Here is a 24,618-nt window from a genome sequence, read left to right as displayed (position 1 = left end):
AGACTGTTGCAGTCACATGACTGGCCCTGGTGCTACACTCTATTACTGATATGTAGAATGTCCATCAGTCTGCCTGAACTGAAACAGCCACTTCATGCCCCTGCTTCACTGTGGCAGAGAAGCACACGTACACAAATCCTCAAACCCACCTCAGCCTCTGAATCCTTCAGTTTCTGCTTCTTCTCCTTAACCTTCATTTCAAAGACTTGTTCCATTTCTGCCTCCATCTTCTTCATTTTCATCACATGCTCCCTCCGCTCCTCCTCCATCTGTGCCAAGGGACTCCTGTTGATCACAACTGAGTGTTAGTTGCCAATGTAGCTGACCAAGGCTGTGTTCGAAGAGCCTGTTAGCCCTACAGCTAGCCCCTTCTACACTGACTGTCTGACATCTGCTGTCACTGAGGATGTTCCTTTGCTAGGAAGCAGGGATGCACCAATTCTGATCCACAGTATCAGCTAGATGTAACCTATCCCCATTGAAAATTGTTTCTTCATAAAGGATATCATAAAATTCAGTGTTTCAGTTACATTCATTCAGTTACAGTGAGCTGCACAGCTATCCCTAGCTTCATGCTAATTTACTTAAAAATTATCCCAATGAGCTCCACACAGTGTTGTGTGCAGATTCTAAATTTCAGAAAAATATAATATTGGTAATAGGTAATTGGCAATACCCTGAGTTGAGGTATCAGAATCGCATCCCTCTTATGAAGCAAGGGTCTGATGTAAAGAAAAAGTGACAGAGACTACTGTGTAAGTGGCAGAGGGCGCAGTAATATTTTTTCCCCTGAGGAATCAGAGGTCAACGTGGGACAGAATGCAAGTACTAAAACAGGTTCTTCCTAAAAATGATCCAACCTAACGAGTCAGCTTTGAGAAACCTGCTGTATGGGGACTTCCACTTTGGAGAGAATAGAATAGGCATGCTTTCCACTAGCTCCTATATTCTAACTTTAACCCCTTTTCCCTCCCAGCAAAGAGGAGCATTTGTGTGGTAGTCTATGGCACCTCCTACAAACTTGTTCCTAGTCTCTTCTACCAATAGCATAACAATGACTGAAACTTCCAAGACTTCCAAGAGAAATATTTGTTTTTCTCAGCTTCCTGATTTGAACTCTCAGAGGGGATCCCAAGTGTTTATTAGATACAGTTCTAGTCTGCTCCTCCCTATCCCCGTGGCAGTTTTTTTTATCCTACGGGGTGGGGCCAGGCTAAAGGATAAAAATCTAATTCTTAAAAGGGTTTGTTTTATTTAGTTTCATACACAGTGAAAGCTGTGGCAACAAGCTGGCCTCTAGTGTTTCTAAAGCGGCATGTTCTGTGTCTTTAAAACAAGGATGGTTTTACTTTAATGACTGAAGGCGTACTTGGTGAGCTGTCCCTTGGTCTTGGAAGTGTCTACTCCGTTACAGGTGACGGCAGCGAGTTTCTTGCTGCGGTAATTCTCGTAGTGGACATTGTTGGTGACATCCTTTAGATCCTGCATATGAGTCCTATAGAAGGGGTGGAAAAGAAACGAATCACGGATGGTAAGCCAGAAGGAGGCTTGTCTATAAGGAAATTTGTTAACCTTGAGTGGAATCTCAGGGTTAGGTTTGACGGGAATTAATAAAACTGTTTCATGTATCAAAAGAATTAGACATCAAACTGCATTCGTGAATTTAAGTTTGGAAAACCAAGCCAAAACACTGACTCACCTGATCAGCATGTTGCGGAGCACAGTGAAGTCGCAGTGTTCCCCATTCTCCACTGAAACATACAGGGAGAGAGAGGAAAACAGAAAAGGAGGAAGAGACACACACAGATATCAAAATTACTACACATTAACACTTCTCATACTAATAATCATAATAATCATAAGCTGGTCTCAAGGGAAACTGAGCTAGAAATACATTGCAATCATGAATATCTGAGCTTCTACAGATATTTGAACATACAGCATAACTGTGTTAGAGGCGCTAAATAACTGAAATGAACTCTGGGAAAATGGCTTTCAACTGCTTTCGTGTTCATATACAGAGGCAATCCCAATAAAAACACACGTTATTATGTTTTTGGTGAGTAAAATCAATACAACTGTAGTGTGTGTTATTTACACAATATGTATAATGATAATATAGACAAAACATCAAAAAAATATAAGCAAAACACCACCAAGTTAAAATTAATGGTACTAATCAGAATGGAGACCTCATGGTTCAAACACACACATATCATAGTATACGAAGTTCATTCATTCATCAGTTATAAAAGTAAGCAGATGCTGAAAGCAAGGTATTTTCCACTGTAGCCAGTGTTTAAGGCGACAGTGAAAAAGGCGTACTTCATTATCAGTTGTAGTAGCACATTAAGGGAAACAGCAAAGGGCAAAGAGACCTAAGGCCATGATCACATAAGATGGCTTTCATATGAACACTGAGATGGTTTTCAACAGGTTGTGCCTAAAACAAACTATACACCCGATGTATTGGAGAAAATAAGTTGAAAAGTTAAACATGTCTCAACTGAGTAACGGTAAATTTGGGCTCATGAACTACCCTTTCAAGCGCAAACATCTGTTGTGCAGCTATTTTCCGAATTACTTCCTCTGTTGTTTACACGTTCGTAACCTGTTTTCAGGCTTTCTGTTCTCTGGAATAGACTGTAGACTAGAATAGGCTGCAACACCACTGAATTCAAAAGTAATAAAACACACTGTTGGCAACTTCAATACTTTGATGTGTTACTGCTACAGCCAGACTTGGTCTGGTTTGACCAGTAGCTTGGTGGCTATTACCTAGTGTTAGCAAACTTTAGATAGATATTGTGTAACTGAAAATATGGAATTAATTAGCTGATTGTTTAAATGTTCATCTAAAACTTAGCTAAAACAGTGCAACATTAGCACAAGTAAAGGATGGTTAAAATGCTACCAAACTGACACTATAATGTGAGTTACACAGCGATGATTTTTAGCTAATGTTTGCTCGCATTAGCCATAAGCCACCAGAAGCCACTAGTCATACCAGACCAAGTTAGGCTGTAGAAGTAAAACCAGAGTGTACTAAAATGAACAAAGGGTTATTAGGGTTTAGGTTTTCAGTATTTAATGTGTAAGAGGAAGATTATTCTCAAAGGTTAAACAGTCTAATTTTAAATATGCCCGAGTGTTTAAAGGAAATAAGTGCATCAGGTAAGAAAACTTAAGTTGTGGCTGATGACAAATGACCATCTGCATAGGAGAGGGCACATGCTCTAGAATGTGAAGTATATTTAAGTTATGATCCTTGTCAGTCAACTGTGCAAACAAGCCACCTAATACACCTGAGCATTAAAGCTAGCATTAATTGACTTTTTGGTCACTTTGGGGCAGCGCAAGAAGCTGTAGACACAACAGTTACATATTGTCACCATATCATTCTGTTGTACTGAATGTGTTAGCAAACTGTTGCCTATTTATACATCAGGCAGACACAGAGCAACTTTAACAGTCGTTTGAACTTGTATTTCTGTCCACCTGATGAATGTAAATCTAATATTAACTTTCATTTTAGCTCTGTTTTGGTTTCCACTTCCTCTCAAGAAAAAATATCTGGCTCTGTAGCTTCAAAATAATAATATAGAGCTGAGGGGGAATGTAATGTTTGGTGATAATTCTCTGTGGGTTTGTCCCTACGAATGAGCTCTTTCACATTACACATGGAAATCTGACCCATTTTTAAATTAAAAACTTTGATTAGTGCAACTTTAATATCTTCTTAATGATGCAAAGAAGAATTTTTTTTTTTGCTGTTGAGCGGTATTGTTGAGGCTTGTTGAAAGAAAGACTTCCCCTCACTTCATTGCACTTGATTTGTTGTAGCCAGCAGGACCTGCATTTTAGTTCACTTTTGCATGAGCTACAATGTTTTCCTAGGGTGCCTGCCACTTGACTGCAATGAGAGCAATGAGCAATGAGAATTAATGTTCAGTTCAGCCTTTCTCCGACCTCCTGTTCTGTGTTACGAGTAAGGCTCACAGCTGAGTTTTGTATTTGAGCACAAGAAACACTCCTCCTATCTGATCACAGCCTGTCACTGTTGGAACCACAGATGCCACATAGTTAGAACAAACAAGAGTTCTTGTTCAGACAACAGTAAACAGAACTGGTCTAGTTTCTACATAGCACAGTTAGATGATTGTGAGTTTTCATCTCAACAACAAAAGACATGGTTACATGGTCAGATGGGATTCTGGAAAAGGACTGTAAAAACTGCTGTTGAGGATGTGTTTGGTAGATCTCCAGCCTCCTCTTCATCTAATTTGCTGCTCCTTATTGGTTAGCCTCCACCCGACTGGCATTCAATCATCATCAGGGGAGCGAATAAGGAGGACACCTTACCATTGATGAAACTTAAGCAGTCCCGCCCCTTGGCATCCCAAGCCAGCCATTGACCTCCTGTCTCTTCTAGAGGAGGGAGCTCTGACGGAGGGGAGGGGTATGGTTTTTTTCAGTTACTGTCTGTGCCCAGCGGGGGCTAAATCTGGGTCTGGAGCAACTGGGTATATTATGGCTTAGACTTGGCCTGGTTTGGACCAAGAAGTGGCCAATGTTTGGCCCAGATTCAGCCCAGATTTGGCCCGGATCAACACCATAGCCTGCATGTGTCCAAGCTAACTGGCTAAAGAGGCTTGTAGAGGGAGTGTTGTTATCGGAGGGGGTGTTACATGAGGATCTACACATGACCAGCTGTGGACAGTCTGAATGAGGGAAGTAAGCAGAGGAGCTAAGTGGGGTCCAGGTCATAGGAAAAAAAAAAAGTGGTTTTAATTAATAATAAAAAAAATCTTATTTGTTGATGAATGGCAGAAAATACCTGATCCATTCTTCACTTTTTTGTTCAATCCATGTCACTTCAGTTTGTAATCTGCCAATCATTGAGACACGGACATTAATAGAAAATTGTCTGTGTGAATCAGGTGTTTTGAGCCTGAGTGCCTTATCTACTAGCAGTGTTTATTTAGGCCATTATGATGAACTGCACTGGTTTAATGAATCAAGAGCACACAACTGCTTATCTGAAACATGCAACAACCAGTGTATATGTGTGTGCAGGATTTCTTTTGCAAGCACCATTTTTCTGCATTGAAAGTCTTACTTTAAAACTCCAAGTATCCTAATGAGTGAGAATCGATGAATCCAAGCCACATGTTATCTTGATGACTTAAATCAGATGCTACATGCCCTTCTGCAAAACACTAACTCACCATTAACTGCTCATGAACCTATAAGCAATGTGTTAGGATGGTGGATCCCAGTCCTTGGTCCAATGATACACTGAGGCCTGCGACCCTTTTCTCACCCTGCACCAACACAACTCAAACAAAATACAGTGAGCTGAAACATCTGGTAAAGCAGGGCTGAGATTAAATGGTACTGCTAATGTCATACCATAGGAGCAAAGAAGGGAACCACAGCATTAGAATGATGTTTCTATTGTAGCGGTAGCTTCAGCACTAGACAGCCTCTAGGTTTCTCCTTCACTATTCACAGCATCAGACCTGGGACAAAGCAACCGAGTGTTTGGAAGCTTTAAACCTCCTAAGAACACCAGAGAGACAGGAAATTTTGAGATATATGTCAAGTAAATATGATCAAATGCACCTTATAGGGTAATTCTTATTTATTACGTCCATGACCTTATTTTTGTAATTTAACCAATTATACTTATCAGTAATAATAATATTATACTCTCCATGTTAATTGCTGAGATCTGGGAACACAGCGACATTACGAAAATGTCTGATGGACCACGACACACAAGCGGTCAGACGTCCATTCAGGTTTTAAACAAATCCCCAGATTAGCAACAAGTGTTTGGAAGAGAACATAAAATCATAAAAATGGTAAAATTATTACCTAAACTGTTTGACCTATTATACTTCCTGTAGTTGTGCACACATAGTTTTCTTGTTTAGCAAGGGATTATTAGCAACATTTCAGGTGTGCTCACTTTCAGTTTTACTTCCAAAGAAAATGGATAAACTGTTGGTTTCATCTTTCTTGACTCGTCAAACTTCGTTACAGTCATGTCACCTTGTTCCCAGATCACAGTAATTACTGTGGTGAGTACTCTATTGTTGTAACTGATAGAAATGAAAACTATGAAATTAAGATCCAACTTAAAATAAACCCAGATTCCATCGAACATTCAGTGAGGTTTTGAAAGATTATTTTATGGGTTTACTTTCAAATTAAGTGACAAGAACAAAGACACAACAAAAATTCATTCATGTGTCCCTCTGCTAGATTACTAGCTCTTTTGCTCAGTGGTAACATCTGGCATACACTATGATGACCAACAATAAGGCGAGCAGAGACTTTAAATATTGTTTAAATATTCCTTAGGCATAAAGAATGTCTTAAAAATCACTTATGATGCGAGATAGCATTCCAAGTTGGGTTTTGCTCTGCTGTAGCCTGGTTAATCTTTTCCTTTCATGGGTGTGGATTTTTCAGAGTAAAAGCTCAGGGTAAAATTTTAAGTGACAATAGTATAGTCTGAGGGTTCTGTTCCAGAGACTGGTAAGATTTACACTAGCCCAAGAGATACTAGATTTTTGAACTTAAGTTTTGGAAGTTGAAAAAAATCAAAATATGACATATTTACTTTTTAAGATTAACACATTTTTGAAAAGGATCTCTTATACTTGTGATTTGTGATCAAGATATATACTGAGCAAGACCATTCTAAACTTTTCAAAATAAACTTGTCAGTGCTCTCCGGTGGACAAATCATGTAATAGCAATACTGCCTCGAAATTACTCCAACATACGGAATATTTGGGATTTCTCTACAACAACTTCTTATTACTCGTGGGCTAACATATAGATCATTACCAATATTTCTGTGATAAACTAAAATCAGTTGATAATGTCAGCCATGCTTATATATTGGTGCGGCTCTAATTTATACCGAATGATATGAGGATGATTTTGTGCTTAAAAGATATAGATAGGGAACAACATGGAGAATAGGAGATTGTACAATCACAAATTGCTATTCAATGAATGGATTTGTGGTTAAAATAAACTCAGGCCATTGGGACACTACCATATCAAACATACTTCGTGTGCAGAGTCACATGTGGTGTGTGGTCCAAGTATTCAAGAGAAAACCCACAGCATGAGCTGAGTTACTAATATTTAATCTGTAAAATATAAGAATCTAAATGATGTAGTATATTAATAATTGCTATTAAAATGTTTTATAAAAGCGAGATCAACTTAATTTGGACAGTGCTACATTAAAAAGGCTCATTCAATTTTGGTATAAGTCATAAGTGTTATAGCAAATAGCATTTGGGCCTACATTCTATCAGGAACACATGAATAATTTTGGTGTCTACTGTTATTCTTCGGTATTTAAAAATATAATATGTTCACATTTTAAGATATCCATGTTCTTCTTTGTTTTCAACTGTTTTCAAAATATGGTGCATTCTAGTGTTTGGGAAGGTTTTTGTATTTAGCCCAAGTCTGATTAGAGCACTGGTTTGACCATCAGCCTAATGATGAGACAGCACAGCAACAGAAAAGTGGAGGGAAAGGAGGGATGGAGAGTTTGGGGGACACTCTGAGGGAGGAGGAGTGGGGGTGAAAATGAGGTTGAAATAAAGTGAAAGATGGTTTTGTTTACCAAAAATGCCCTCTGTCAGTCATGGAAAAGAACAGACAAAGAAAAAGAAAAAAGAGAAAAGAAAGAATGAAAAAGTGAAAGACTGATAAACGGTCAACCACAGAGCGACAAAGGTATATTAATATATATATATATATATATATAAAGATACATAAAGCATATCATCTTTCAGGGGACTTTAACACAAATTGAAACACCAGTAAGAGCAAAAACAGCTCATTGTAGCTAATGGTGAAAACGTGACAGCCTGATGTCAGCCAGTGCATGCTGCCATACTGACACAACACATCCCATAATACACTATGTCTATAATCCTTATTCAGAATCACAGTCAGGGTCAAGACCAACACTGTCAAAAAGGCTGTGTGCTTGTGTTGAAGGTAAGAAGGGTGAGTGTGTAAGGTAACAATGTAATAACTGCCAGATAACTTCATACTTGTCAAACTGTAATGATATTGGGACGCCTTTTTGGCTTGGGGGGTTAAAGTGCCAACGATGAACTGCAAAGACCTGGGGTTTGAATCTGGCTGGAGACTATTGTTGCATATCTCTCCCTCGTATCCTGTCATCTTACTACTATTGCTATCTAACATAGCAAAAAGAATGAAAACCACATAAAATACTAGCTCTCTACTGGCCTATGGAGGGTGAAGACAGCCATGTACTTTCTCCCATCTACTTCCGCTATTCACTTTCCGGTGAACTTCATGCAGGGAGATTAAAGCTATCCCCCAGATCCAAACCCCTCCATCTAAACACCCTGACCAACCAGCAGGTTTTGCTCGTGGTCCCTCTTCACCGGCTTCCCAGCTGTGAACCTTGCTAACTGCATTTGATGGGGAAAAGCTGGCAGCACTGTGGCGTGTACCTGGTCCATGTGGTGGTGTTGACTGCTTTTTGTCTGTCTCTTCCAGGCTGGTTGACTCATTGAAGACACTTATACTGCCCCCCATAAATTTAATCTTGACTAGGGCTGGGTGATATAAACTGAAGTAACACTGATTGGCACAGAAATAAACAGAAAGGAAACAACAACTTCAAACATAAAGAGCTGCTGGGGCAAGTCATTGGTGGTGTAGAGATAATAGAGCTTGACCTCCAGTAGATGAAGACAGTCCCAGGGCTAGACTAATATTAAGTTCAACGCGAAACAGATAGGGGATGTTACTGTAAACTCTGCCAAAACCAGTGCCGACAAAGACAGGAAGTACCACAAACTAATTTTATAACCTGAAGCATCTAATAAAGCACAGAGAGTACAAGCACAGAGACTCAAACTCCAGGAATTAGACCCACCCCCTTGAATGATCAGTCAGGCTTAAACTTACTTCCAGTAATACTATTTCCTTGATTACATTTTGAAAAGTCATAGTATTACCCGGTACTTAATACATTCTGTGGATACAGGGGGTGGTTGTGGAGAATACACACTGTGTCCCACGCACTCAGGAATATCATGCTTCATCCATTCCAACAAAGAAGTACTGTGACAGCTGGACATTCTCAAACATGTCAAACTCCAAACACCAAAATGCTTCAACCTCTTTCTCACATCTATCATAGTTTGACCAAGGTGCGATGACATACAGCATGTAGTGTCAATAGAAAAAAAGCCTAAACATTTCCCCCCATAAACCTTCAAGGTGTTCACATTTCTTTGGTAGCTCATCTTCTAGGCTTTTGTGGGCAGCTTGGTCACAAACTGGAAGTCGTGTTCTTCCTTTCTGGAGGCGGACCTTAGTTAACCTACCTTCTGCCACGCCCCATGGGTACTGGCGACCTCTGACCTTCTTGCCGTTCACCTCAATCACCACGTTGCTGCCGACTACTGCCAGGGGCATCTTCTCCTGGAGTGGGAAGACACACACCTTTCTTTTACTGCAAAAGCTGCAGTCAGCTCTCTCTGGATGGAACACTGCTTACTGCTATTTAGATGACTGTTCAGTTTCAGTGTTTGATAGGTTGCTTCCTGTGCCCATTGACCGGACACACCTGACGTCACAGTTCCAACTGACCTAATTGTGTGAATTTTTCGGTTGGGGTACTCATGTCAAGTATTTTTACATTAAAACTCCTGTCTTCAGTTTAGTGGACTGAAATGTTCAAATGGCATTTTCTACACTGAGGGAATCTCAGATTTACATATTTTTAAGGACCAGTCATCTTATTTATCCATGTGTCCTCTGGAAATAGGTGGTACTAGAGGCTTTGTGATATAGAGATTACTTTCAAGGCTTGTTAGTGAATTGCTGTGTCTGGCAAACTAACAGCCAACACGCTGCTGGGAAAACGCTAACTCTAGAGGTGGCCAGGAACATGCTAGCACAATTGGTATTTTGCTTTCAGGACCGTACATTGTTTCATGCGATCAAAAGTTATTAAATAGTGAAAAAAGGGCTGTGAACTAGCAAGCTTGTTAATTGTCACTTAGCAAGCTAGCTAGTGTGTCAAAAGACAAATTCCTTTTATGTGAAGCAATTTATACTCCCTAAATGGAGGGTTAAAAATTCAATTTAAAAAAATTCTATTGAAATGAACTTATTTCACTGCAAAACTCTGCCATTTTAAATGCTTGCGTGAGCAGGCTTTAATCATGTTAACACATTCACAGTCATTCAGTGATCTTGTCTATAAAGCTGTTATGTCATCTGTTATGAAGTTCGGCTGCCAGGCATGGGGAAAAGGCACAGAGGCGGACAGGGGTTGGAAACTGACTAAAAGACAGTCACAAACAGCAAAAGACAACCTTTCGCTGTCTGTGACAGAACTTTCTTCCTGCTGAGATTAATCAAAAGCACTTTATTCAAGTTTTAAATCACTAGCAAGACTGTGTGGTCCATTACCTTTATCTTTCGGATGAGCTTGTTGTCTTCGTCATCCTCTGTGTCTGGGAATTCATAAATTTTGATTTTGTGCTCCTGGATCTCTTTCATTATCTGAGGAAGGGAGAAAGTAAGCAGAATAAAGGTAACATGCATACACACCATAGACCTACATATATAAGTAGCTCAATAAAGGATTGATTTCCTCTATTAGGTTTATAATCCTTACACACACATAGTAGCAGTTTGACATTTTATGCTTGTGCGAAAGTGGTATTGATTTTCATCTAACATTTGGAAAGAAAGCTAGTAAACATATTTCCAAAAAATGTCTATTATTGCTTTGCATCCACATATGCTACAAATTGTTTTATCTTTGAACATTAGTTTGGACTGTAACAACAGCACTGCCTACCCCTCTGATGTGATACATACAAACACAAATACCTGTTTTTTAAAAAGCTGGCATTCTTCAGGGGTCAGAGTGTCGGCTTTTGCAATAAGAGGGATGACATTGACTTTGTCATGGAGTCTCTTCATGAACTCGATGTCCAGTGGCTTCAGACTGAAGAGGAGACAGAGAAAACTATAAGAACTACATGTGATTAAAGACCAAAATCATCAACAAGTCAACGGAAGTTCAATCATTTGCTTTATACAGCTGAGCAAAGGCTGGCGAGCGTGAGGATGCTTGGCAGGTTTATTGTTGAAAAAAAAAACACGTGTCCACGTGTGCATTTTCCTGTTTTTTCATTGACTATTTAAACTTTGTTCATAAATGTGAACGTATTTGGGTGTGTATGGGTGTGTTAGCCAAGGCAACTGGTGACCTATACCCTGTCTCTAAACCCAGTGCATGCTGGGATAGGCTTTGGGCCCTTCATCTCTGAACAGGATAAGCTGTTATAGGAGACTGATGGATGGAAATTGACTTGTGGTTGTTTACAACAAAATTATTTTATGTCAATCAGCATCCCTGTCGAGCGGGGTGACTCACACTGAAAATGAAGAATTCAATTAATTAATTCATTATAAAAAATGCCACACTCACACATGCTCCATGCATGACTTTTCAAAATTAATGTAGTTCAGTGGGTCACCAGCAGAGGGCCAACCATAACTGGGTTGAGCTCGGGTCAGTGTGTGCAGTGTGTAGGAAAGCAAGTAGGTGCTGCATTATGGGAGAAAATTATGTAGAAATAGAAGTTTACATGGTCGAATTCGAATTCTGGTTTCCAGTTGTTACTATATGAATGCAATTATTTTTATTTAAGTGCATGCAAGTGACGCATGTGACGCACGTTTACATGGTTCTGTAAAATGTGTGCGTGTCTCTGTGTGATAGGTGTTGATAAAGGGGATGAGAGTTACTCATCCCAGGAATGCAAAAACACAAAGAGGGCCAAAAACAGCTGTTCAGTGGTTCACTCGTTCACAGAGGGACACAGAAAGAGTGTGTGAATGAACTACTTGGTAAGAACGGGGTCACGTTGGTGTATAATGCAGCATAAGAGGAGTGCTGGAGTGAATGTGGCCCCAGATAAAACCGGAGTCGGAGAGTCTGGTCTGTGGAGGGGAGACTTGAGGACTGGAGAAGATACTGACTGTCAAGGCACTTAAAATGTTATTCCTTTCAGTGTTAAATGATAATTAATCTCTGCAAACTGACAGTGATTTATATAACCAGCAGTGAGAGGAAAGCTGGACTCACGGTTGGAACTTTTCCTTTCTTCTCCCAAGCCAAGCTTGGAATAATAAGCAGGCAGTTTACTTCTAACACAGGGGTTCAAATTTTACAGCCACATGTCGAAGGTCAGCATGTTGCTGACCTTCGGAGCCAGCAACATGCAACCTGTTATTCTGCAGCTGTTGCAGAAAATGTACAGTGGTGAACACTTTGCTTAGAATGAAATTCTGGCAAATTCCTATAGTGTGAAGTAAATTTACTGCACTGTCTAAAGCTGAGCAGAAACTGTGCAATTTTGTTAAATGGACAGCACGGCCTGCTTGATTTGCAGCATTATTCAACTTTAAACCCCTTCCAGACAAAAACTTCTTTTGGCAAATGTGATGGTAGTTTTACACGTTTGGTCTATTCTTGTCTGAATAAGCGCCAAGCAAGCACAAAACACTGTGATTGTTTTGCTATACAACAAAAATCAGGATCAGACTTGTATTATCTCCTTAAAACATCCAACACGGAACAAGTCTGAACTGAATGTTGTCAAATAAATGGTAATAAAGACTGCAATGCATTGAGCTACAAGCTAACATCAGCATGCTCACAAATCGCAATGCTAACATAAATGTTTAGAGGCCGTAATGTTTACCATGTTCACCATCTTAATTTAGCATGCTAAGATTTGCTAATGTGCACTAATCAGAAAGTATAGCTGAGACTGATGGTAATGTCATCAATGAAGAATTTAAAATTTTGACCTGATAATGGCGGTAGATGTCAAGTTATTACAGTTCATCCTAAGGGGGAGATGAGCATCTGTGCCTAATTTTATGTCAATTCAGATATTTTTAGTGGGTTATGTGGAAAAAGAGCCCAAGTTTCCAACTTCGGCTGGATCTGCAGCTATATTGAGAAACAGAGAAAGTTCTAGTGATGCCAAGTGATCTCACTCGCGCGCGCCAACACACACACACACACACACACACACACACACACACACACACACACACACACACACACACACACACACACACACACACACACACACACACACACACACACACACACACACACACACACACACACACACACACACACACACACACACACACACACACAGCATCTGAGACACTGCAGGATGTCAGAAGACAGAGTGTGTTTGTCTGAGAACCTTTGTAGGTCACAAACACTGGCTGGCAGCCTCATCATCAATGGCAAAGACACACATTCACTATACTCTTATAGCTGGCTAAGGAGAAGAAGCTGGGTGCAAAGGTAGACTTTTCCTTAGAATATACAAAACCAAAAGAAGTGTCAAAGAATCTGCAGGTTTTCATTGGATGTCAACACTCCATCAGCTGATTTCACTGATTGGCACTGCACTGTGATTTGAACCTGTGCAGAAGAATGTTAGTTACCAGGACGCTTGATTCCAAATAGACTCATAGAGAAAACATCTTGACACGAACAAAGCCATCCTCCCACTTGCCAACTGTTGCTTGTAAAATTGCTGGTTTTATCTTCTCCAGTTTTCAACTGAAACTACATAATTGGAACCAGCATATTCAATTAAAACCTTGGTAGAACCTTTGGTTTTAAATCCACAACTTTATTGATTTGATTTAATGTCGTTGTTTTATTAACAGCAGGCAGCTGTTTTCAACAAATAAGCTCTAATAAACCTTCTGTACACTACCTGTCCAGCACCATATGGATTACAGACAAAGTTAGCGACTAAAAGGTAAACATATTGGAGCATTTAGCAGCTAAGGAGCCATATATTTTTCTCAGGAGTTGGTAGAAATCAAAACACAGCTAAAATGAGAGTAAATATTTGACTTATGTTTATCAGCTGACCAGAAAAATGACTCTAAATGAATGCTAAAGTTTCTGCTGGATGTGTATAAAAGCAACTGTTTGCTAACAGAACTGTCATAACAATTTTATATGGTGATAATATTTATAAGTTTTGTGTTTACAGCTTGTATTGCTGGCGCCAATTGATTAATTAATGGATGTAGATAAAAAGTCCAACCAAAGATGTTCATTGTTCTATCAAATTAAATTGCTTTTCTCTCCTAACTAATAGCCCATTGATTTATACTTGAGATTTACCCCTCAACTTTTATAACAAGAAATACATTATGAAAAGCACTGTTAGAATTTATGGGATCTTTAAAAGACAATATTTACTTAATATCTTTTTATGGCATTTTTTGACATTAAATCCTCTTATCTATTTTTGGGGCAGCTATGCATATTCCAGGTATTTACTGAGATTCTCCACACCTGATTCAACTTATTGAGGTATTGATTAGGTATTAACATATTAACCCTCATGCATCAAAGCTATTATAAGGAGCCACAGATACTGTGACACAAAGATGAATGTAGCTATAAGAATGCTGACAGCATAAGTGCCATGCTTAGATCACTATTGCCTCATTTTGTCTCAGCTTAGTTCATGTTACATCTACCTCATCCTATTACACCTACCCGTGTCCAGAGGGCGCGATGAAGTATAGACAGCAGTGGACTCTGTTGTCTGGCATGGATCTGCGGTTTACCCTCGACTCTGCATTCAGGAAGTCCTCACACTTACTGTCAATGTAGTTTATGACTGGCTGCCAACTGGGAAGAATGAGGAAAGAAATCAGGCAGAAGAAGATCAGTAAAACAGACCTTTTGGCAAAATCTAATCAAATTTTTTTATGGAAAAAAAAAAATGGATTATGAGAGCATTCCTCACCAGTTGCTGTTGTCCACTGCATCTCCAAACCCTGGTGTATCGACAATGGTGAGTGTGAGCTGGACCCCTCCTTCCTTGATCAGCACTTTAGACTGCTCCACCTGAAACACACCAACATGCACGTTTTAGTATACTAGTGATAAAATCCTTGCCTTATTGATTACTTGAATTCCCGTCTTAGCCTCTAACTTCTGAATCTGAAAGGAAACCAGTGTCATACATGAATCTTAGTTGTAGCAGCGTTCTGATAGTCTTTCTGTATTTATGAGGATTCAACACTTTGTAAATAGAATACAGAATACACATGCAGAATACAATTTGGCAGCAAGAGTCGGCCCACACATATTGGCCTACATGTTTGATCACGTGACACTATCCTCTCCCACTCAGGGCACTGATGATACATCACAATGTAAGTGCACCCACACATCCTGCTGGGAGATTTAGAGATACATTCATTTAAACGGTCCTCAAGAAATGTCATTTGAGTTAGCCTCAAAAAGGAAGAGAACTACCGACTGTCAATTTTAAAGGAGATCAATGCTAAATCAGTGAAGCACTTGTTTAAGCCTCACTAACGTTGTGGTTATAATACGTATGGTTCTGAACCACCCTCTTGGTCAGGTGGAGACTGGGGAGGGCCTGAGTTACTGTCACTTCTTTTGATGCTGGCCAGTCAAAATGACACTTTGGGTTGCAGTGATTCATGAGTGGATATTCTCTGTCAGAAGTGTACAAGACAAGCAACTAGAAAACTTAGAAGGATACTGGATCAATGATACATCTCCACTAGTTGATTTTAATACTTTACCGAACTTCATGGAAAGCTTTGTCTGCCAAGGATAATGTATTAAGTATTCTCAAAAACCATGGAAAGGTATGAGGTTATGAACACTAATGTAAAAAACATGTATGCTGTTGCAAGTTGCCTAAAATGTGTAACCATCTCTGTATATTCATGAAAGACTGCTACTAATGTATAACAGGCAAGTGTTACTCAAAACATATCAATTAACCTAATATAAAAAGGTAAAACTGGTCCTGTTTACTGTGTCTGCAATGTCACAGTATGCTTAATAAGGCACACAGTGCTATAGTAATTCAAGATCCAACATATTATTGTTGTGAAACTAACTGATTGATTTCTGCTTGTGACTTTAGTTTGAAACAGTAAAAGCAGACAAACAAAACCACTCTTCAGTCACATATATTCACATTCAGATCCATCATTTCCTGCAGCTCGTCCACTGTTCCCTCACTTTGCCGCATACTTTCACAAGGCCATCTATTTTATTATTTTAGGATCACCCCTTTAACTCAAACTACAGCCCTCTCCCTCTAACACAAACATTCTTCAGCTTCCATAAACCTTCAGATAATCTGTCTGACTTTAAAGCTGAGAATATATATATCATGCACCGCAATCATTTGACATATCTGAGCTTAATTGTGCATCCAACGTGTGTGTTAAAGTGTGTGTTTGTACTGTAAGTGTTTGTGCATGACATGTCAGCCATCTCAAAAATAAATCTGCTATTTCCACCGTTTCTGCGAAGAAAAACAGATTGGGAGAAAACCTCAAAAATGCTGTCAGGCTCAACACCATCATTTAAAAGAAATCTGATCTGGGGGAATGTGAGTGAGCGACAAAACATGAGATTGTTCTGGAATATAAATACTCTGAACCTGTCTCTCCCCCTCAGCCTCAGACCACAGTACTCATGGCAAACACACTTACACACGCTAACTGTTACTTGCAGAGAGCATTTATGCCCACATTGTGCTCATGGGGTTCACATGATTTTTGATGTGAGCAATGGACTGAAAGGCAGCTTGGAGCAAAAGGATCTTAATGTTTTCCGTCTCACCCAAGAGAGTAAATTTAGCACTGTGCTGGTGCCATAGACTGGAACATAACAGGACTGCTGTCATGTGGATATGCAGAAGATACAGCGACATCACCTGATTTGCTTCAAAAACCCATAATTTAGGACACACTACACAAAGATACAGTAACAAACATCACAAACTGAAGGTGAAAAACTTGATATTGACTGCCCAGTATCAAAAAAAATGACCATTCATGAATTGGTGTAGTGGGAAAATTTATGCTGAATGAAGAAATTAATTACAAGTCTTGCAGAATGGATGCTGGTGACAAAAGCATCACGAATACATTTTTTGTAATGCCCTTGGATTGAAGGATTTCCTGCGTCAGTAAAATCTGTAGAGCTATGTATAGTTTCAGTACTGATACTCAAATTATGTTTTTTTGATTTGTTACTTTGAGTTTGTTTCAGAAAAACCCTTTTTTCATTTAACAATAGAAGATTAAGTGGTCAAATGTTAACTTTTCTTTATACACAAGCAGCTGCACAAGAACTGTCAAACTAAAACTGGTAAAATTCAAAGTGTCAAAGTTCACTCTTGACCTAGAGAACAGTTGTTCGCAAAATAATTTAACTCCAGGTCCACTTAAAAGCTTTATCTGGAACTTTCAACTGCATCACATGGCTTTCATAAAGCTTGGTTGACAGAAGTTCCATACTTACAGTGGCTTCAGAAAGTACTTAGACCTCTTCACTTTTTGTCCATTTTATTTTGTAGATTTAATTTCAAATAGATAAAATTGCCATTTTTGCCATTCAATCTCAACTCAATAACCCATAATAACAAATTGAAAACATGTTTTAAGAAATTTTTGCAGATTGTTTAAAAATCCAAAACTGAAATCTCTCTTTAATCCTTAATTCAGTATTTTTTAGAAGCTCCTTAGGCAACAATTACAGCTTCAGGTATTCTTTGGAGAGTCTCTACAAGCTTTGCATACCTGGATTATGACAGTTTATCCCATTCTTCTCAAATTCCTTCAGATTGGAGTGGAAGTGAATGGAATATACTTTGTGGCTCTAACAGAAATTAAAAATTGCATTAAAAAAAAATCAACAGTAACATCTCTTTCAAGAAACTGTGTTTTAGATACTCCACCTAATCTAAAGACCTCATTCTCATTTTATAGGGACTATTTCTTCAGGATAAAGTATTTCCATCGAAAAATGCTGACAGCTTTACATATTGGGTTAGAGACAGAAATCTCAGAAGTAGCCATCTCAAAAAACCAGGACAAATCAAACCAAAACTAAAACCGGAGTTGGTCATTAGGATGAAACGACCCTTTAAACTTAATAATTGCTTTAATTTTTTAGGAATCTCACAGTGTAGCTATGAATTTTTAGTGGAATTTTCTCACTCGCCAACCTATAAAGAAGCACATTTGGCCAACTGAGAGGCAAACTGAATAGCTAGATACTAGGAAAAAGCAGTTGTGTGTGGATGTGTTGAGTGTTATGCTGGTTGTGTTAATGTGTTCAGATGACAGTGCAAGTGGGAGCCATATTCTGGTGTAAAGTGATTTGAAAAATGTGTTTTAAGTGTGTGTGGAAGCAGTTGTCATGATTGGGCAAATGATTAATTAATCAAGATTTTTTTCAGCTTTTTAGCTGTGTATGCACACTAATAATACACACACACACACACACACACACACACACAGTTTTGTACATAAGTATTTGGACAGTGAAACAATTTTTGTAATTTTGCCTTTGTACATCATCACAATCTTCCATCCATCCATCCATCCATCCTTCCTTCCACTCATGGACCTAACCAAATAGATATAGATAGACATAGATGTAGATATATGTGTGTGTGAGAGGGTGGGGGTTGTTGAGGGGTGTTACGTTTCATTGGAACATTCTTGCCCTGCTATCGACCCTCTCAGACCCCTGGGGGACTACAGGGGCTCTCATCCAATTCCCTCTTTTTTTTGTTTCTCTCCTGTCACCTCTCACTGAGCCATCTCTCACTCAGTCTCTGGTTTTGCCCAGCTCCACCTTTTTCTACCCCGCCCCCCATCACACTGCTTATGTCCCTCTTCTGCTACCTGCATCTGTCCATCCCTCCCTCCCTCCCTCTCTCCTCCTGGCTTCATTTCTTTTGTCTACAACCCTTTTCTCCCGCCTCATCGTAGTTACGCTCTCCATCTTCTACTCTGTGCTGTTTTTTCCCCTTCTCCTCCTCCCTCCATCTGTCCTTTGCTCCCCACTGCTGCACCAGATGCAGCCTCCCTCCTCCTCCTCAGTTTGTCATGACCATAAAAGGACAAAATCAGGCCCTGTGTCCTTGCTGTTTCCCTCTTAGTTCCTCCATCCCTCTTTCTCTTTCTTGTTTTCCATGATACTCCATCCCTCTCTCTACCTCCTCTCCCAAATACTCCATCTCTTGCTCCCTCTCTCACTTCTAATCTATGTGCTTTATACTTATATCCTCAGTGACAAAACATAAGCAGTTATATTTTCTTCTTAAATTAAATGTTGAAATGTTTCCAATATGCATATATATATATATACACCAATTTATTCTTTTGAGATTAAGCAACTCCTTGAAAAACAGAGTTCCCACAAGGTTTTCAACTACCTTTATCCAAGGTAATTATTAGGTCATAATTTTGGAGTCCAAGTTCTCAGCATCAAATCAACACAGTGACCAAAAGGCAAGAAAACAGACTTGACACCACTATGAGCTGTTTTCAAATATCTACATATGAAGAGCTTCTAAAATCAGCAGGACTAATGGACATGTTATGGAGACAGAGTGGTCAGAGATAACCTGACCTTTTCAAACCTGTCTCATGACATTTTTTTAACTGTACTTAACACAGGCGCAGTTCACACAAAATTTTTTACTTTTTGGAGATAATTTACATACACAACTGAACAAAAAGATTTGGACAATGGCTCTTTCAGTTTAGAGTCTACACAACAAAGGTCTTGAGAAAACAAACTGCTCCAAAACCAAAACAAACCATAATAGAATGACAACTTTTATTTCCAAGTTTCAAGTAATTTCTTTCCTTCTCTTGCACACAACTGTGATTAACTCATCTCAATTCACATTTAATGTTGCATTGATAAAAATCTGCACAACTTGGCAGCTCAAATGTGCGACTTAGACATGTTGGTGCATTCTTTAGACTTTGATTGAACCTGACTATTTTTCACACTTAAAAAGCTTGCCCTCAGTGTGTGTTACATCAGAATACAGGCTATATACAGCAAAATCAAACACTATAACAACAATAATAAGCTCAACCAAGGTCTCTGAGGGGTTCAACAAGTCAGATGTAAGACTTTGACATCTTTTTAATCGAAGGCAGTCTCACCTGAATAAGCTGTAGAAAATGGATCGATAGAGTACTCAAATAAATATGAATTCCACATATGATTTGTACATAAGGTCAAGAGTATATGACACACGATGACAGTATAGATTGAAAGAATTATATGGAAAGAGAGCAGGGGAGTAACATGCAACAACTGTCCTCAGCTGGAATCCAACTTAAATTTTTACATACAGTGTTTTGTATAGCGTTGTGTAGTATTTTGAATAGAATTCTTGGAGAGAAGAGTGTCACTGTGATGTGTGTTGTGATAGGGAAGTTTGGAGAGATTTTAAGGGCATTGTCCATCTGTGAGATACTGATATTGAGGCCAAATGATTACAGTTTTTGTGACACTTCTCTCATCACTCGCTGATGCTGATGCTTGCTGTCAATGTGTGTGTGTGTGTGTGTGTGTGTGTGTGTGTGTGTGTGTGTGTGTGTGTGTAAAATATATATTGTATTATATTATATTACATTATCTGTCCGTCCTGGAAAGCAGTGGTCTCCTTCACTGGGTGGAGCTGCTTGCAGCGGCTAATCTCACTGCAGATGAGTTGGTCATGATGCCAGCGTAGGCACCCCTCAACCAGGGCTTTTGAACAGCTGCTGAAGATGTGCTTCAGGGTCCCTCTTTCCAGTCACAGAGGGCAAGATGGTGACTCTGCCTTCCCCAAGCAGAACAAGTTGGATGGGCTTGGAAGAACATCGTATACAGCCTGGATTAAGACTTTTAATCCATGGGGCTCAGCTTTCCAAAGCTCGGCCCATGAGACTTTGCACTCCGCTGCTTGCTCCCATCTTGTCCAGGCTCACTGCTGCTGCATTACAACCCTCCTGCTGGCTCATTCCTCTTCAATTGATGCTTGCATCTCATAATGGATCAGTGACCTCCTGTCCTTCCCCTGTGCCTTGTTGTAGCTAGGTATATTGCTGCTACCCAGGCCAGCCCTTCCATGAGACACTGCGGCCAACAGCACCCTGTGCCTTAGTCAGGACTCTGCGACATCCACGGCCTCTACTGTCCTCCACTTCTGTCCTGTCCTGACCTCGATACCAGCCTGAGCGACTTTTAGGTTGCAGGATTCTCAGTACTGGTATATCTAAGCTTTAAATTTACCTCGTATGGCTAACTTGTCAACTGCACTTAGCCAGACTTCCTCTTGGTTGGTTGCTTGGATAGATGGACTTTGCCGGCTTGAAACTCATACGAGCCCAGCTCCTCAAGGCCCTTCAGGATCCACCTGCTCCCTGGGACAGATTTTGTTGTCACAGTCATGTCATCCATAAAGTACCTAGTAGGTGGCTGTCGGACGCTGGACTCGGTAATGGGCACTGAACCTCCAGAGACACCAGCTTGTTAAACGTGAGCGCGAAGAGCATCACTGACATGGTGCATCCAGTAACTACTCTCTTCTCAAGCTTGTGCCACTCTGAGGTTGTATGCCCAACGGAGACTCTCAGACTGAAGGTGTTGTAGTAGTCCAGAATGAGGTCCCTGAACTTACCTGGGATATGGTGCCAGATGACTGCCTCTTCAAACCAGCTTGTGGGGTATGGCCCCAAAGGTGTTTGCTAGGGCCAGCCACAGCCCCATCAGGTCCCCCTTGTTCTCCTGGGCTTCCCTGATCAGCTGGGTGACCACATTTGTGTGTTCTAGACATCACGGTACCTTTGGAATCCCTCCTTTTTGGATTGTTTCAATTTGGAGTTCCCCGGGAGGTAGTCTGTCAGGCACCTGGCTACAATGCTGAAGAATATCCATCCCTCAACATTGAGGAGTGAGATGATTCTAAAATGATCAATGTTATTCAGCTCTTCCTCCTTTGGAATCCACACCCCAGTTCTTATAAACCTTATAAGGTACCCCAGTCAGTCCTGGGGCTGAGTTTGCTCTTGCCTATCTCCTGGTCTTCCGTCTAACTGGGCTAATTTCTGTCAAATTCCAGAGTTTGTGCAGGTGGATTGATCAAGGACGTACAGCGGCCCACATCTTGCTCCCAGGATTCATCACTGAAGGTGTCTCTGAGGTAGTGGTTGATCTCAGCTTTGGAGCAGGTGAGCTGGCTGCTGTGCTTCTGCCCAAGCAGCTGCTGTAAACCCAAATGGGTTTGCTAGAAAGGCAGATCACTTCCTGGCCCTCTCATTCCTCTGCCTCCTACACCACTCTGCCCTCCTTAAGGTCACAAGCTTCTTGCGGAAGATACTGTGCAGCTCTGTCAAAGGTCCCCTCTCCTCCTCCCTTGCCTCCTTGAATTTCCGTCTGAGGCTCTTCAACCCCTGCCTGAGCTGGTGATTCTTGCTCGCTCTTTTGCTCATGGTGTTGGGGCAATTCGCTGCTCTCTTCTCCAGCCCAAACCTCTCAGCTACTAGGCTGATGATGATGGTAGTCATGGTCTGGAGTTGTTGATCAGCTTCACCCTTGGCTGTTGCTTCCAAGATGGCATTGGCGTCTTCACTGATGACATCCCAGTTTATGACATCATTATTTATGGCATTCATCTCTGTTCATTTTTTGTTTCAATTAACTTGCAAAAAAAAAAGAAAAGAAAAAAGAAAAAAGAAAAGAAAAGCGATAATTGATGTTTTCTCGAGAACCACTCATCCAAAAAACTTAATCATTGACACTGCACTTCCTTGGATCCTCAGCAATATTTCCCCGCAAAGTTTGAAGATGACCGGATGACAGTTGTTGAGAAAATCGAAATATGGAGAGACAGATAGACAGAGACTTCTCTGTTTATTAGTAGGATGACAATTCTGGGTTTCACCATACCTGACCAAATCAGTACAAACCAGTATTTACCCACTGAAGAGGGCTGAATGGTGTTTTCTAGTTGACCTGCCCGAACTACAGCAGGACATCATGATTCCTCAGATTCAAATACAAAACTTTTGATGATGAAGGCCCCGACAGGATGTAGGACAGAGATTCAAATAACAAATACATAGGCACATCAGAAGTGATTTGGTGTAAACCTGAAAGTCAGCTGCGATGCCTAATGAAGCTATAATTGAGCTAAATATTGAATAAGCTCACCTGCACAGTCTTCTTGATGCGCTGGGAAGGCCCAGGGTATTCCTTCGAGTATAGGTCAGTCAGGAACAGAGAGTTGATGAGTGTTGATTTCCCAAGACCAGATTCACCTGAGAACACAGACACAATATATTATATTATATTATAAACATGTAAATACACACACACACACACACACACACACACACACACACACACACACACACACACACACACACACACAGCGATGCAAATTCAGCATTTAGTATTTTATTGTATTATTATTATTATTATTATTAATATTGTCATTTATTTATTTATTTGACATATGAACAGCAAAAAGAATGAGAGCCTGCTGGCCTCTTGTTATGTGCATCCATGCTTTTGGTGAACAAAAGGCACATACATGCATGCAAACTATAGACAAAATCACGTGGATGCATTGCACACACACTCTTACACATAAAGGGCCTGGTGGGACAGGACTGAAGCAGGGAAAATAATGTAGATTCATTGTCTGAGAGGGAAAAGGTCAGGAGCACGTCTGCTAGCAAGATAGGGGGAATAAAACCTTTCCTCTCTACCTCCTGCTCACTTTCTCCCTCACCATCCCCATTCATCCACTCTTCCTCCGTTCCTCTCACTGAACTCCTGCCTTACATATAAATCTTCCTGTTTCTGTCCACACTGTGCCAACTTTCCATTCCCCACTCCCACACTGATGTTAAGGGAAAAGCAGCCACACATACACACAGTTAACATTTACTTGATAAAGAACATAGCCACTCCAAACATACACATTGCATACACTCTCAAACACACAAAGCTGTGATTAATGACCGAGCATCTGGCTTGTGTCTCATGAAAGGCCTTGGAGGAGTGTTTGGTTGGAAGGAAGGAGGGCTGCTTGTCCTAGCAAGAACTCAATGGCACTCTAAGCCACTACCCATTTTGTGATCAAACACCAACCCAGGGTGGGTACACAGTAGCTTGAGGGGGGTTATAGTGTATTTTTTAAGATACCAAACATTTATTAGAAACTTGTTAAAGTGGATATCCTATTTTAAACAAAATGTATCAGATAAGAGACAGTGGGAACTGAAACCGCCTCCCATGTTATATTTAGAACCACTGGACTTGGAAGCAACGCGTCTATCGATAGCTCTGTTTATTTTCACTGAATCACTGTTTAGTCTAAAAAGGTTTAAAAAAAAAAAAGAACAAAGCAAATAGAAAGTTCCCAGAATCTGAAGTGTCTTCAAATTGCTTTTTGTCAGACCCACAGGCCAAAATCCAAAGAGATATACATTTTAGGATACCGTCACATTTGACAGGCTTGAACGAACAAATATTTCGCATTTTTCTTTGATAAATAACTCAAAAAGTAACTAGATTATACAAATATAGTTGGAGATAAATTTTCTGACAATCAACAGATCGCTTTGGCACTAATGTTTAGCACTGCTGAGGCA

At 40.1% G+C, this 24,618-nt stretch overlaps 1 protein-coding gene across 6 annotated transcripts in view; it reads right to left on the bottom strand.

Annotated features, from left to right (window-relative positions):
• The window catches only part of LOC120793055 (septin-7-like), a 56,716-nt gene that overhangs the window by 6,332 nt on the left and 25,766 nt on the right, over positions 1-24,618 (bottom strand). For all 6 annotated transcript variants that reach the window (XM_040132676.1, XM_040132680.1, XM_040132675.1 and 3 more), the window contains 9 exons: positions 23,171-23,277; positions 14,913-15,013; positions 14,660-14,794; positions 10,930-11,047; positions 10,504-10,596; positions 9,411-9,507; positions 1,700-1,751; positions 1,370-1,495; positions 150-285 (listed from right to left, as the gene is read on the bottom strand). In XM_040132676.1, coding sequence (XP_039988610.1) covers positions 150-285; positions 1,370-1,495; positions 1,700-1,751; positions 9,411-9,507; positions 10,504-10,596; positions 10,930-11,047; positions 14,660-14,794; positions 14,913-15,013; positions 23,171-23,277 — 965 coding nt within the window. The remainder of the gene's footprint in view (positions 1-149; positions 286-1,369; positions 1,496-1,699; positions 1,752-9,410; positions 9,508-10,503; positions 10,597-10,929; positions 11,048-14,659; positions 14,795-14,912; positions 15,014-23,170; positions 23,278-24,618) is intronic.

Source organism: Xiphias gladius, chromosome 8 (assembly GCF_016859285.1).
Source record: "Xiphias gladius isolate SHS-SW01 ecotype Sanya breed wild chromosome 8, ASM1685928v1, whole genome shotgun sequence".
Lineage (NCBI taxonomy): Eukaryota > Metazoa > Chordata > Actinopteri > Istiophoriformes > Xiphiidae > Xiphias > Xiphias gladius.
Note: the sequence above shows the minus strand (reverse complement) of the source record. Positions and strands in the feature narration are given on the sequence as shown.